Source organism: Erinaceus europaeus, chromosome 9 (genome assembly GCF_950295315.1).
Source record: "Erinaceus europaeus chromosome 9, mEriEur2.1, whole genome shotgun sequence".
NCBI lineage: Eukaryota > Metazoa > Chordata > Mammalia > Eulipotyphla > Erinaceidae > Erinaceus > Erinaceus europaeus.
In genome coordinates, this window is record NC_080170.1 from 109,320,699 (window position 1) to 109,334,162 (window position 13,464).

A 13,464-nucleotide genomic window follows, 5' to 3' on the forward strand; every position below is an offset into this window, starting at 1 on the left:
CACCACCACCACCACCACCACCACCACCACCACCAAGAGAAACTTCAATGCTGTAGTTTTTTTTCCTCTCTCCCTCTGTCTGTGTCAATCATTCTATCTGAAAAGGTCACCTGGAGCAGTGAAACCCTGGAGTAACCAAATGGTGGTGGTAGTGTGGGGTGGGTGGGGGGTTCTGAACACAGGGTGTGAACATTATGGAAGAGTAAAACAAGTAACACTGGTGATCCAATATTGTATCCACAGTCTGCAACCTGACTTGTGAGGAATCAGAAGCTCTAAAACAGATCAGCCCTTGACTTTTCAGGAGTTCAGAGAGTCTGCAGGGAATGATCAAGTGCAAGACAAACCATAAGCTAATATACAGAAAACTCGTCAACCTGTAATGCCAACAAAGACTGATCAATGAGGCACCAATTGGGCTGACACAGCACAAATTAACTGCTGTCACTAAGTCTGGTTAGATGGAGGAAAAGTTGATACCATTGGCACCATTGGTGCTAATGTAAGTTATTCTCAACCTCTGTAAAGACAAGTGAAGAAAGCATGGGTCCACCTTTATGTGGAAATGTCCCTCTTAGGAATATGACACAAGGAAATGATGTCAGAGGAAATCTGTACAAACTTGTCTCTTATAACCTTACTTATAGCAACAAAATTAAATAAATGGAATGTCTTTAACACCAACCGGAGGGGAGGGAAGTAAAGAGAAAAAAGAGGGAATGAGAGAGGGGAAATCAGGAGAGATAAATCTGGGAGGGAAAAAGAAGGGACAAGAAGTGGAGGGGAGGGAAGGGAAGGAAAAGAGCTTAAGAAGATTCATCTTTAAGATAGGATTAGACGCCATTAGCATAACCTTGCAAAAGCCACATTAGTGAAGACTATACCAGCATGTAACAAAATAGTCACATGCTACAGCCAGATAAACAATAAAATGAGACTGAATCTCTTAAGAATTTTATATGAGGTTGAATTATTGAAAAGACAAATGAAATCAATGTCACTTTCCATCTGTTGCCTAAAATATGTTGCTGCTAAGTAAATAAAGAGAGAACTTATAGTACTGATTCTGAGAAATGAAAAAAAAAAAAAGAATGAGAGGTGCCAGGGAGTCAGTCAGCTGACTGACAAAGCATGGTGCTTCCATGCCTAAGTTTCCAGATTCACTCCCTGGCACCACATATGGTGAAATGAGGGGTCACGCACGAGATGGCTTAGCGTGTGCCTTACCACGCATGGGGTCCGGGGGTTACCACCCCTGACACCAGAAAGGGCTATGGAACTCAGCATAGAAACTTCATGATTGGTGGGACTTTGTTGTGATATCTCTCTCACTATTTTCATCCTCCTTCTCTGAGACAGAGTAAGAGAGGGAGAGAGAGAAGAGTGACCCTAAGAACGAATAAGGGGGAGATGGCATGAGGGAAGCAAAGAGAAAGAAGACAGAATGAGAGAGGGGAAATGCTGCAGGGAGAGACAAGAAACGAAGGAGAGGGGAGGGGAAGAGAGGGGAGGGTCAGAGGCTTAAGGAGAAGATTCATCTTTAAGATAGGATTAGACAGTTGACACTATTTACAGGAAGACACTGATTGGCAGCTCCTACCTGTGGAGGCCGAGGCTTGTATGGGGAGCTGCACTCAAGGTCAGCCAAGATGCTAGTCAAGGAGTCAATCTCAGCATCCAGGCTAGAGCGTCTCTCCTCAAGGGTCTTGCCTCCAGGATTACCCTGCCAGAAGCAACACAGACATGTTACAAAAGGAAATCTCCAGTTTCCACTGATAGTAGTGTGAGTTCAATGATCTCAACTTACAGCACACATTGTTTTATTTTCTTTAACCTTTGATAACATTGCCATGGAGTTGGCTGACACAGAGTTGTTTTGGACCAGAAACAAACTTAATGACAATAGATGATTTTCCTAGAGTCACACACCACTTATATTTCTTTCTTTTTTCCTCCTCCTCCTTCTTCTTCTTCCTCTTCTTCTTCTCTTTCTTCTTCTTCTTATCCTCCTACTGCTTCTTCTGCTGCTGCTCCTTCTTGTTCTTTTCTTCCTTCCTTCCTTCCTTCCTTCCTTCCTTCCTTCCTTCCTTTCTTTCTTTTTGATGAGCATACATGGAAAAAGAAATACTAGTACTCAAAGACCAGATGCCATCTACAAGATATTGTAAGTCCTCTAGTTTAGAAGCCATTCTATATGATGATGACATTTTAAAGGGAGTATAAAGAGGCAAGAGACAGAGCGAGAAATTTCAGAAATATTGACCATTTTTCCCCCACCTGGTTAGCACCTGTACTGAGTCCACAGCTCTTAGGGGTCTTTCTACCAAACCCTTCCCCTCGTGATAGAGAGAGAGAAGTAAAAAGAGAAGGGAGAAAAAGAAGGAAAAGAGGGACTGAGTGGTGGTGCAGATGGTTGAACATATGTGTTACAATGCATAAGGACCAGGGTTCAAGCCCCAGGTTCCCACCTGTAGGAGGCAAGCTTTGTGAGTGGTGAAGCAGTGTTGCAGGTATCTCTCTGTCTTTCTATCTCTGTCTTTCCCTCTCAATTTCTGGCTGTTTCTATCCAATAAATTAGTAAAGATAATAAAAAAATTAAAGACAAAGAAATAGAAACACTAGCAGCACTGCTCAATTGATCATGAAACTTCCCATGCTTCAGGTGGGGACAGGGAACTTGATCCTAGAGCCTTCTGCATGGGAACATACAGAGTCCACCCAGTGTTCCATTGCCTGGCGCTTGGAAATACTGACTTCATGGGCATGCAGAGTCATTGGGGGGAAAAGTCCAGGTCAATGACACTGCCACAGAGGTCTTATCAGAAATGGAAAGACATGCTTTAGTCAAATAAGCGAACAATTTGCACAAGGCTTAAGGCAAGTAAATATATAAACAGTTAATACTTTTGAGTATCAGAAAATGGATAATTATTGGATGCTATATATTCACTCAATAAGTTTATTTTTAAAATTCTTTTTTTAATTTTATATTATCTTCATTAATTTATTGGATAGAGACAGCCAGAAATTGAGAGGAGGAGGGGAGACAGAGAGGGAGAGAGAGAGACAGAGAGAGACCTACAGACCTGCTTCGCTACTTGCGAAGCTTTCCCCCTGCAGGTGAGGACCAGGGGCTTGAACTCAGGTCCTTGTGCACTGTAACATGTGCACTCAACTAGGTGCACCACCACCCAGCCTCACTTTATTTGTTTGTTTGTTTAGTTATGTAATTCTCACCATGATTATCATTGGGGTTTGGTACCGTTATAAAGAGTTCCACTGCTCCTAGTGGTTATTCTTTCTTTCTTAATTTTTTCTTTTATTGGATAGGACAGAAAGAAACTGAAAGGGGAGGGGAAGTAGGGAGAGAGAAAGAGAAAAACTTGCAGAACTACTTCATCACTTGGGAAGCTTCCCCCCAACCCCCAGGGGCCCTGGTGCTTAGCAAAGTGGGGTCAATGGGTGACAGAACTGCCCAGCCCCCCAGTCAGCAGCCTGTTTCAGGTCAACTTCTTTGGTCTAAAAGCAGCCACAAGTATCAGACAAACAGAGTGCATGTGGCTGGTGAAAGAGCTCAGCACAGTGTGTGTGTGTGTGTGTGTGTGTGTGTGTGTGTGTGTGTGTGTGTGTGTGTGTGTGTGTGTGTGTGTATGCACTTGTGAATGCCTGTGCAACAGAGCTGGATTTGAAGACCTGAGCAATGCCCTCGGGAAAATTGAGATTTTCTTTATCACCCATGCCACAGCCCCACCTCCAAAACAGTAAAACCATAGGTCATTTGTGTTTTCTGACGTTTCAGATTTCCGAGCTGACAGTCATATCCCTCCAGTAGGCCTGTGCCCTAGAACAGATATTTTCCAAGTGCTTGTGTCTCTAGCAGAGGTAATTTAATCTTGACACCAGTATATGAATGATTGAAAAATATTGCTGTAGGAGAAAAAAAAATCCCATTTCAATATCAGGGGCTGGCAAAATAGCTCACAGAGATAGTGTGCCTGCTTTGTCTCATACAGGCGTCAAGTTCAAGTCTGACTGCTACCATACTGGAGGAAGCTTTGGTGCTGTGGTCTCTTTCCCAGTCTCCTTCTGTCTCTGTCACTCTCTTTCAATAAGGAAGAGTTCACCTGGAGTGGTGAAACCCAAGCAATGAAAAATCAATGATCTTATTATTCATAAAGTTCATGTGAAAATTCAGGGTAATGAGATTGATACAAGACAATATAGACAAGACATGGAAGCAAGCTGAGTGCACACAGATAACTGAGTAAAGATGGAGTAGGATATACACTCAGTACTTAACAGTCTCCCCTTGGCCATAATTTTCTCCTTTATAGAAGGAGGAGGAGCAGGAGGAGGACACTATGTGTCCTACCTTAATCAGATGGCTGTCGAAAGATTCTCCTAACAAAATGGATGAGAAAACACTTAGTGAATTGTAAAGTGAGATAATGATGATAATTTTCATAAACAGCATCAATTATAGTGACCAGTAACTATAAATCAATACGAATAATACAGGTATTGTTAATTATTTTTCTTCTTAAGGGAGCATCGTTCATTAAATGTTCCCTTGGGGTAACAGTAAGGAGACAGGATTAAATCAGGTATTCAATAGCTGTACCGTAGCAGAAAACACACCAACTGCCCATGTCTGAAGTATTGGGCTATTTAACCACAAAGACATAAAAGTCAAAGAACTGCCCTTAGCAATACAGTGAAACAAGTAATTAGAGAGTGCAACTGCCAGTACATAAGACCCTGGCGGTTATCCAGTTTTCTTTTTTGAACTACTGGAATGAGTCTCCAGTTTTAGTTTCTTATACTGGGCTGATACACTTTATTAAGTTGCTCCCTAGTGCAGTGACATCATGACAAAATTTCCTCTGTACTAAATAAAACCATCATCTCACATTCAAAAAGACATTCTTTCTTCTTCTTCTAGCATTTGCCCTTCTTCTGTAGCCAGTCAACAGCGTCAGGTTGAGCCTGATGTAAAGTTTCGAGACCTCCTTTGAATCTGGAGAGGTGGCAGTCGTTGACTATGTGGGTCATAGTCTGTCTGGAGCCGCAGGGGCAGTTCGGGTCGTCTCTGGCTCCCCAGCGATGGAACATAGCGGCGCACCAGCCATGGCCTGTTCGATAGCGATTGAGGAGGGCCCAATCATAACGTGCTAGGTCAAAGCCAGGTTGACGCTTGCAGGGGTCTGTGATGAGGTGTTTGTTCTTGACATCAGCTGACTGCCAACTCTGTTTCCAAGAGTCTGGAACAGAGAAGTTCATTGTAGGCATAGGGGACCAGATTGGGTGACGAGACGTCAAGCGTTGGACAGGGTGGGTGAAGATATCTGCGTATATTGGCAGGTCCGGTAGAGCGTAGACGTGGGAAATGAACTTAGATGATGCCGCATGCCGACGTTCTATAGGAGACTATCGCTAACGTGCCTAATAGACCTTTCATCAATTCTTTCAGTACCTTTAGATTCAGGAGGTCTCTTGCTACTCCCAATAATTTATCCTAAATCTCAGAATCCACAGTTAAATAACTAACCAACAGAATGCTCTATCCAACAACATGGAGCTCTACCAGTTCCCCGCGATGCTTCATCACGTGTGTTCAAGGCAAAAATACTAATGAGAAAAACTCTCCTGGCTCTATAAAAAGATTCTGTTGACTTTAACACAGCTTATTGTTTGTTTGTTTGGTTTTTGATGGAGAGTGCACAGTCTCTTATAAAGTGATAATACAATTCTAATACTCTTTAAACATAACTAGAGGGGTTTGGAGATAGCTAATCTGGAAAGACACAGCTTCGCCATGCCCAAGGACCCCAGTTCAAGTCCCTGGACACCAGGCAGGGGGACCATACAAAGATGAGATTTCATGAGCTGTAGAGTAATGTTGGATTGTTTCTTCTCTTCTCTCTGTCCCTCTCTCTTACACTCTGTCCTTCATACTCTAACAAAACAAAACAAAAGTGTCTGGGGCATTTGAGATAGCTCACCCAGGAAGGTGCTTGCTGCGCCTTAAGTGTGATCCAGGTTCAGGTCCTGCCCCACAGAACTGAGTGAAGCTTCAGTACTCTGGTGTTTCACCCTCTATCCTCTCTCTCATATTCCTTTTAAATTTATTTATTTATTATTTATTTATTTATTTAAATTTATTTATTAGATAGAGACAGAGAGAATTCAAGAGGGAAGAAGGAGACAGAAAGAGGGAGAGAGGCAGAGAGACACCTGCAGTCCCGCTTCACCACTCGTAAAGTTTCCCCTCTGCAGGTAGGGACCTTGGGCTTGAACCCAGGTCTGTGTACACTGTAATGTGTGCACTTAACTAGGTGAGTCACCACTTGGCCCCTCCTCTTTCTTCCTCTATCTGAAAAAATCAGCCAGGAGTAGTGAAGCCAGAGTGATGACAAAATAAAGAAAAATGTAGAAGGAGATTGTCAGAAATTGTATGGCAGCATAACCTAGCCAAAAAAAAAAAAAATCTGGCAGCAAAAAGACAGTATAAATATATAAATATACATAACTAAGGGACCCAATGGTCGCTAATCCACTAGAGTACTCACATCACCAAGAGCGAGGACCAGGGCTCATATACCTGGTCTCAACCTGATGGGGAATCTGAGGGGGGAAGTTCACAAGGGGTACAACAGTACTGCAGGTGTCTCTCTTCTCACTCTTTCTTTCTTTCTTTCTTTCTTTCTTTCTTTTAATTAAGAGGTTAAAGGTTTAAAGTTTAATCTTTTTGTCCTCACCACTCTAGTCACCAAAGCTCTGTGACCCTATCCCTCCACCCCCCCCCCAACCCCACAGATAACCACTAGAGTTCTCCCATAGTCTTAGGTAGAGGCTGACTTTTTTTTCCCCACATTCCTATGTTCAATTCTCTAGATTCTGCACATGAGTGAAATGATTCTGCAGTTGTCCTTTGCCTCCTTATTTGCTTCACTAAGCATAATCTTATGCAATTCCATCCACTTTATCCCAAGGAAACAGTATCTTCTTTTTTTTTTTTATTGCTGAGTAATACTCCATTGAGTATATGTCCCATAACTTTTTGTATCCAGTTATCTGTTAAAGAGCATTTTGGCCTTCTCATGCTCTATATCTATTCACACACTCCCATCCACCTCTTCCCATCTCCATTTCAAAAGAGGAGGAGGACGAGGAGGAAAAGTAGAAGGAGAGGGAGAGGGAGAGGGATAAGGAGAAGGTAAAGGAGAAGGTGAAGCAGAAGGAGAAGGTGAAGGAGAAGGTGAAGGTGAAGGTGAAGGTGAAGGTGAAGGTGAAGGTGAAGGTGAAGGAGAAGAAAAACAAAGAAATGACCACTATGAAGGGTGGGGTTTTGAGAGCACTCAGTCCCAGATCAGTGTAACTTAAGAGGTTCCACTGTTTTTGAAAGAATAAAGTAGAGGAGGTAGAAAAAAATAAAACAAACAAACAAAAACTAATACTTTTTTGAAAAATCATATCACTTTGTTGTAGAAAATGAAAACTTCTAAGGAAGTTGTTGTCACGTGTGCACAGTTGATCTCCCCACAATGGGTGCCAGCACACCACATCTTCCATCAGTTTTTCATCTTCCTCCATCACAGGTGCTTCACTGAGCTTCTCAATCACATGGGAAGCTGGGCTCAATTCTCCTGGGAGCCCTCTGAGCAGTCCCACCAAATGTGTCTCCAACTTTCTGAACAGAGTATTTATCCTCACAATCATAAAGCTGCTTGTGAGGTTTTGAACTTCCCTCATACCTGTGGCAAGAAGGCAAGTAGTGGCAGAGGAGTGCCAGGACAGAAACTAAAAGACAGGCATGGCAGCTGGGGTCAGGGGCCATACCAGGTCACCTGGACGGAGTTGGTGGCTTTAGCCATGGTTGGCATTTGGATACAGGACAAGAGGATGAGAGATGGAATGCAAACTGTGTCCAGTGACTATTAATCCTTTCACTAGCAACTACAAGGTCCACCTGAATAAACCAATTAAGTGTTACTATTCCTCTATAATAAAAATTATTTTCATTTTCTTAATAAATGTGGACATGACCCAAAATTCCTCAAATTACAGCTGGGCATACCTTACCTTGGAAAATCATTATTGCACTACTAAAAGAAGTACGGGAGGGAAGGTGTACCTGGTTGAGCACACATGTTACAGTGCACAAGGACCTGGGATCTAGTCCCCAGTCCCCACCTGTAAGGGGAAAGCTTTGCAAGTGGTGAAGTAGGGCTGCAGTTGTCTCTCTGTCTCTCTTTCCCTCTCTATCTCTCCTTTCCCTCTCAATTTCTGGGTGTCTCTATCTAATAAATAAAGATAATAGAAAAGAGAGAAAAAGAAACTAGGGTTAAAAAGAAGAAGGAGGAGGAGGAGGAGGAAGAGGAGGAGGAGAAGTATAGGGTGGCAAAGTTTCCATTGTCAATACCTAGGAATTGACTTTCAGACATAGATCCCAACAACAACAAAAGAAATACAACAGGTAAGATGAACTCCAAGAACCTGACTTTAGTTAGGTTACACTTTAGTCTGCAAATGGCAAGTCCATGGAGTGCAGGCAGTAGAATATTAGTAATGACGTAGGAAAGACTATTCACTTGTATTTACTTATTCACTTTTCATAAAAGGGTATTTTATTTAACAAAGTCAAAGGCACAGAAATGAGGAAGAAAGAGTAAAATGGACTCCACCTACATACCCTTCACCCAGATTCATTAAGAGTCAACATTGTGCTTAGTAACCGTCTATCACTGTCTGTCTTCCTGTTTGCCCATCTGTCTGCTGGCCTGCTTAAGTGCCACCTTCTCTTATTGCAGTTAAACCACTTGAAAGATGGTACAGAAATGTATCCATATACTTTACTTGTATCTCCTAAAACTCACAATCTCTCTCTCTTTCTCTACTTTTTTTTTTCCATTATCACTAAAATTTCATCTCTCTGTGACATTTTCTGGCAGAGAGATAGGGGGCAAAGGTACTTCAGGGCCAAAGATTCCTCTAGCCTGCACTAAAAGCAGGGCTTATGCTCAGGCCATGTACAATGGCCAAAGTAGGGAGCTTCCCAGATGAGTTATCTTCTTGCCCCAGAACCCATAATTTGACAACAGTTCTGGCAATGTTCTTTTGCCCATTTTGTTAAAGTTCCCCCAGAATCCAGGCTGCGTTGATGTGATGTGTACTTTTAGTGTTGTGTACTTTTAGTGTTGTATAGTTTAGGATATGCCCCTAATCTGTTTCCATCAATCAGGAGAAACTTTTTAAAGGATTTTGGGGTCAAATATCTTAAGAAATGTTTGGCAACCTGTGTTTGTCTGATGACTAGTCAGATTACGCAAGTTTGATAGGAGTGTCATCTCCCTGATGTTGTACCCTTCCCTTTGTATCACGCTGGAAAATTCTTAATGTCAAACTAATCTACTTTGATCATTCCAAGTTTGATGATGTCATTAAAAAATTGTCCACCAGATTTCAACATTGTAAAAGTTCTCTTCTTTTTTCAATCAATAAATAGCAAGGGAGCAATTATATACCTCAAAATATTATCAAGACATAGGCTCCCTAGGAACATTCCCAAAATAGATTTCCTAGCTTCCTTCTTCCCTAAGATCTCTCTATTTTCACCTGTTCTATTTCTACTTTATGGTTCCTGTTTATTAAATATTTTGTTCTGTTTTCCATTTTTATTGTATTTCAGTCACCAAGTTGCAGATTTTACTATGATTCCATCCTGAACTCCCTGGGCAGATGACCTCACCAATGTGTCCAGGAACCTCACCTCTCCAGAGCCCTGATCCACTAGGAATAAACAGAAACAGGTCGGGTGTATGGATCAACCTGCCAATACCTATCTCTAGAGGAGAAGCAGTTATAAAAGTAAGAACTTGGGGAGCTGGGCGATAGCACAGCGGGTTAAGCACACATGTCCCAAAGCACAAGGTCTGGTGTAAGGATCCCGGTTCCAGCCTGCGGCTCCCCACCTGCAGGAGGTCACTTCAAAAGCGGTGAAGCAGGTCTACAGGTGTCTTATGTTTCTCTCCTCTTCTCTGCCTTCCCCTCCTCTCTATTTCTCTCTGTCTTATCCAATAACAACAACAGCTATGACAACAATAACAACTAAAACAAGCACAACAAGGGCAACAAAATAGGAAAAATAGCCTCCAGGTGCAGTGGATTTGTAGTGTAGGCACCGAGCCCTGGCAATAACCCTGGAGGCAAAAAAAAAGAAAGAAAAAAGTAAGAACTCCAACTTCTACCGCTTTTTTATACCCCCAAAATAATTTTGGCCCATATTCTCAGAGGGATAAAGGAAAGGGAAGATGGGAGTTGGGCGGTAGCACAGCAGGTTAAGAGCACATGGTGCGAAGCGCAAGGATCGGTGTAAGGATCCAGGATTGAGCCCCCGGCTCCCCACCTGCAGGGCAGTCATTTCACAGGCGGTGAAGCAGGTCTGCAGGTGTCTATCTTTCTCTCCCTCTCTCTGTCCTCCCATCCTCTCTCCATTTCTCTCTGTCCTATCCAACAATGATGACATCAACAACAACAATAATAATAACTATAACAACAATAAAAAACCTTAAAGGGCAACAAAAGGGAAAATAAATAATATTTTTTTAAATTAAGAAAGAAAAAAGAAAAAGGGAAGCTTCCAATGGAGGAGATGAGACACAGAACTCTGGTAGTGAGAATTGTATAGAACTATGGCCCTTTTATCATATAAATCAATATTAAATCACTAATAAAAATAAAACATTAAAAGAAGAAAAAGAAAAAAGACATCAATAAATGTTAGTTATAGTCTTTCTGGAAAAAAATCTGTCTATCTGTATCTATCTATTTATCTATATGTCTGTGAGGTAAAAATCTAAAATCCTACAATTCTTCTCCTTTTCAAGAAACTTTCACCTCACATGATCCTTGCCTGAACTGGAGATGGCAAAAAAGTGAGGGTATTCATTATTAATAAAAAGATATGAATGGATACAACTTAGTCTAATAACAACTTATTTGTTAAGTATACATTTCTCTGTTAAGGTAGAGGAGCAGAGCGAACAGTAAATATCTCTGCTCAAGGGAAAAAAAAAGTAGTGGCTATTGACTAAATCATCAATACTTTTAAAAAGGAGTGCTTGAGAATCAAGAGATTTTTGCCTTATGAAGCTTACAAGGTAGGTTTAGAGTCAACAGCCAAAAACCTCACTCAAGGCATTCATTCGAATACAAGGCTGACCAAATGACCATCAACTTCCAGCTTCTCTGATGTGGCCAATCACAGTCATGGCTACATACTCAGCTGATATGAAAGGAATCTAGAGCTGAACCTTATGTGACACCCTTCACACACATACCTGAGAAAGACACCAAGTGATCTGAGAGAAAAGTTGATGTTTCAAGTGCTAATTTTGGGAATTCTAAATGGTGCTTCCCAAAACTCAAGTTTTTTTTTTTTTTTTTTCCCATGTAAAAGAGACTATCTGACCAAGTCTGGACTTTGTGGAGATAGAAAAGTTTTAACTGATAGTTTAGAAATATAAAACAATGTCATCAGAGGAAAGGGTAGGAACACAAAATGAGAGACTCATCTGACATACAAATTTGACTTTATTTCCTTCCTATTCAATATCTATTCATTTCACTTAATTTTTTTTTTTTTAGTTTTGAATTTACTTATCAGTGAATAGAGACAGAGAAAATACTTGTCTGAAAAATAAGGGAGATGTCACTTTTGAAGAAGAAAAACATCTCAGTAAAAAGTTTGGTTATATGAAGCAAAAAAAAAAAAAAAATCAAGATAAACCTAAAAACTAGGTTTGAGAGATGCCTCAAATGTTTCCATGACTTTTTTTTAAATTTTAATTTTATTATTTATTTTCTTTTCTGTTGCCCTTTTTTATTGTTGTTGTTGTGATTATTGTTGATGTCATCATTGTTGGACAGGACAGAGAGAAATGGAGAGAAGAGGGAAAGACGGGGGGGTTGGGGGGGGACACCTGCAGACCTGCTTCACCACTTGTGAAGCGACTTCCCTACAAGTGGGGAGCCAGGGCTCGAACCGGGATCCTTATAATGGTTCTTGCGCTTCACATCATGCGTGCTTAATCTAATGCGCTACTGCCTGAACCCCCTGTTTCCATGACTTTTATTATCACTTCTTCCACTTCAGTTCCAATATTCTCACCCAAATTTAATACTGTTTGTGGTCAGCACACATCTCTTTAAAGGAAACAGTTGTAGTTCTAACCTTTTTTGTTTTTTCTTTTTTTTGAAAGAGTCATATTTTGAACAGGGTGACTTCAGTTCAAAACCCTGTAAGTCAAAGAATCAACGTTAGGTACCTGAACAGAGGTTCTTAAACAAGTTGGTAAATCTAACCTTTGACATGTGACAAAGAAAGATAAGCTACATAGATAAACATCCCCCTCTTATACTTCTGAACTAAGAAAGGTAATAAGACTGCTATGAAAATGAACAATGCTTATGAAAAACCACAGGTTTATGTCCATGGCTAATTATTAATAATCAAAGGATATAAGAAGATAATAGTTCCGGAAGAAAGGAAAATAATGTGCATGGGGATAATAGAGAAGCAGTGGGTAAAGGAGAAGGGATGGGAAAGAAAGATATGGGAGTATGGATCAACCTGCCAACGCCCATGTACAGCAGGGAAGCAATTACAGAAGCCAGACCTTCTACCTTCTGCACCCCATAATGACCCTGGGTCCATGCTCCCAGAAGGATAAAGAATAGGAAAGCTATCAGGGGAGGGGGTGGGATAGGAGTTCTGGGGTGGGCATTGTGTGGAGTTGTGCCCTCCTTATCCTATGGTCTTTGTCAGTGTTTCCTTTTTATAAATAAAATTTAAAAAGAGAAAGATATGTGAAATAAAGAAAGAGTTAACCCACCTAAATTCTTAAGATCAACTCCTTTAAACTGAGATGATGGGTCTTTCACCTGTGGATAGCTTAAGTGTCACTCATTCACAGAGATGACAGCAGGAAGCCATGTCTACATGTGCTACCATCAGGTAGTAATTCTTATCTGAAACTCAACTTGCCTCTATAACATGTAGGGTATGACTCTTCCAGGGATTCTGTTTATTTAAGATCTCCCATCGTCTGAGTCCAAAGTGATGTTCATAGCTTACTTGCCACGATATAAAATGTCAGCTTGCAAACCCATCAGTGTTAGGAAAATTCTGAATTGCAGTCAATCCAATTGATGTCAATTCAGAAATAAAGTCATGTGTATGTATGAACAGAGAGACAAGGGATTGTTATTTCACTAAATGTACTTGTTCACTTAATTCTACTGTATTGTAGTCCTCATAAAGTAAAAGTACCACTAATAATGCACTCGTACAATAATAATTGGGATCATTTTGCATAAGAATAGTTATGAGGGGGCTAGGCAGGCTGTGGTACACCTTGTTAAGTGTACACATGACAGTAAGCAAGGTCTCAGTTTCAAACCTCT

The 13,464-nt window shown here is 41.0% G+C and overlaps 1 protein-coding gene across 10 annotated transcripts in view; it reads right to left on the bottom strand.

Annotated features, from left to right (window-relative positions):
• Nucleotides 1-13,464, bottom strand: part of LOC103115819 (lipoma-preferred partner) — a 474,645-nt gene that overhangs the window by 81,413 nt on the left and 379,768 nt on the right. For all 10 annotated transcript variants that reach the window (XM_060198522.1, XM_060198525.1, XM_060198523.1 and 7 more), the window contains one exon: nucleotides 1,601-1,723. In XM_060198522.1, coding sequence (XP_060054505.1) covers nucleotides 1,601-1,723 — 123 coding nt within the window. The remainder of the gene's footprint in view (nucleotides 1-1,600; nucleotides 1,724-13,464) is intronic.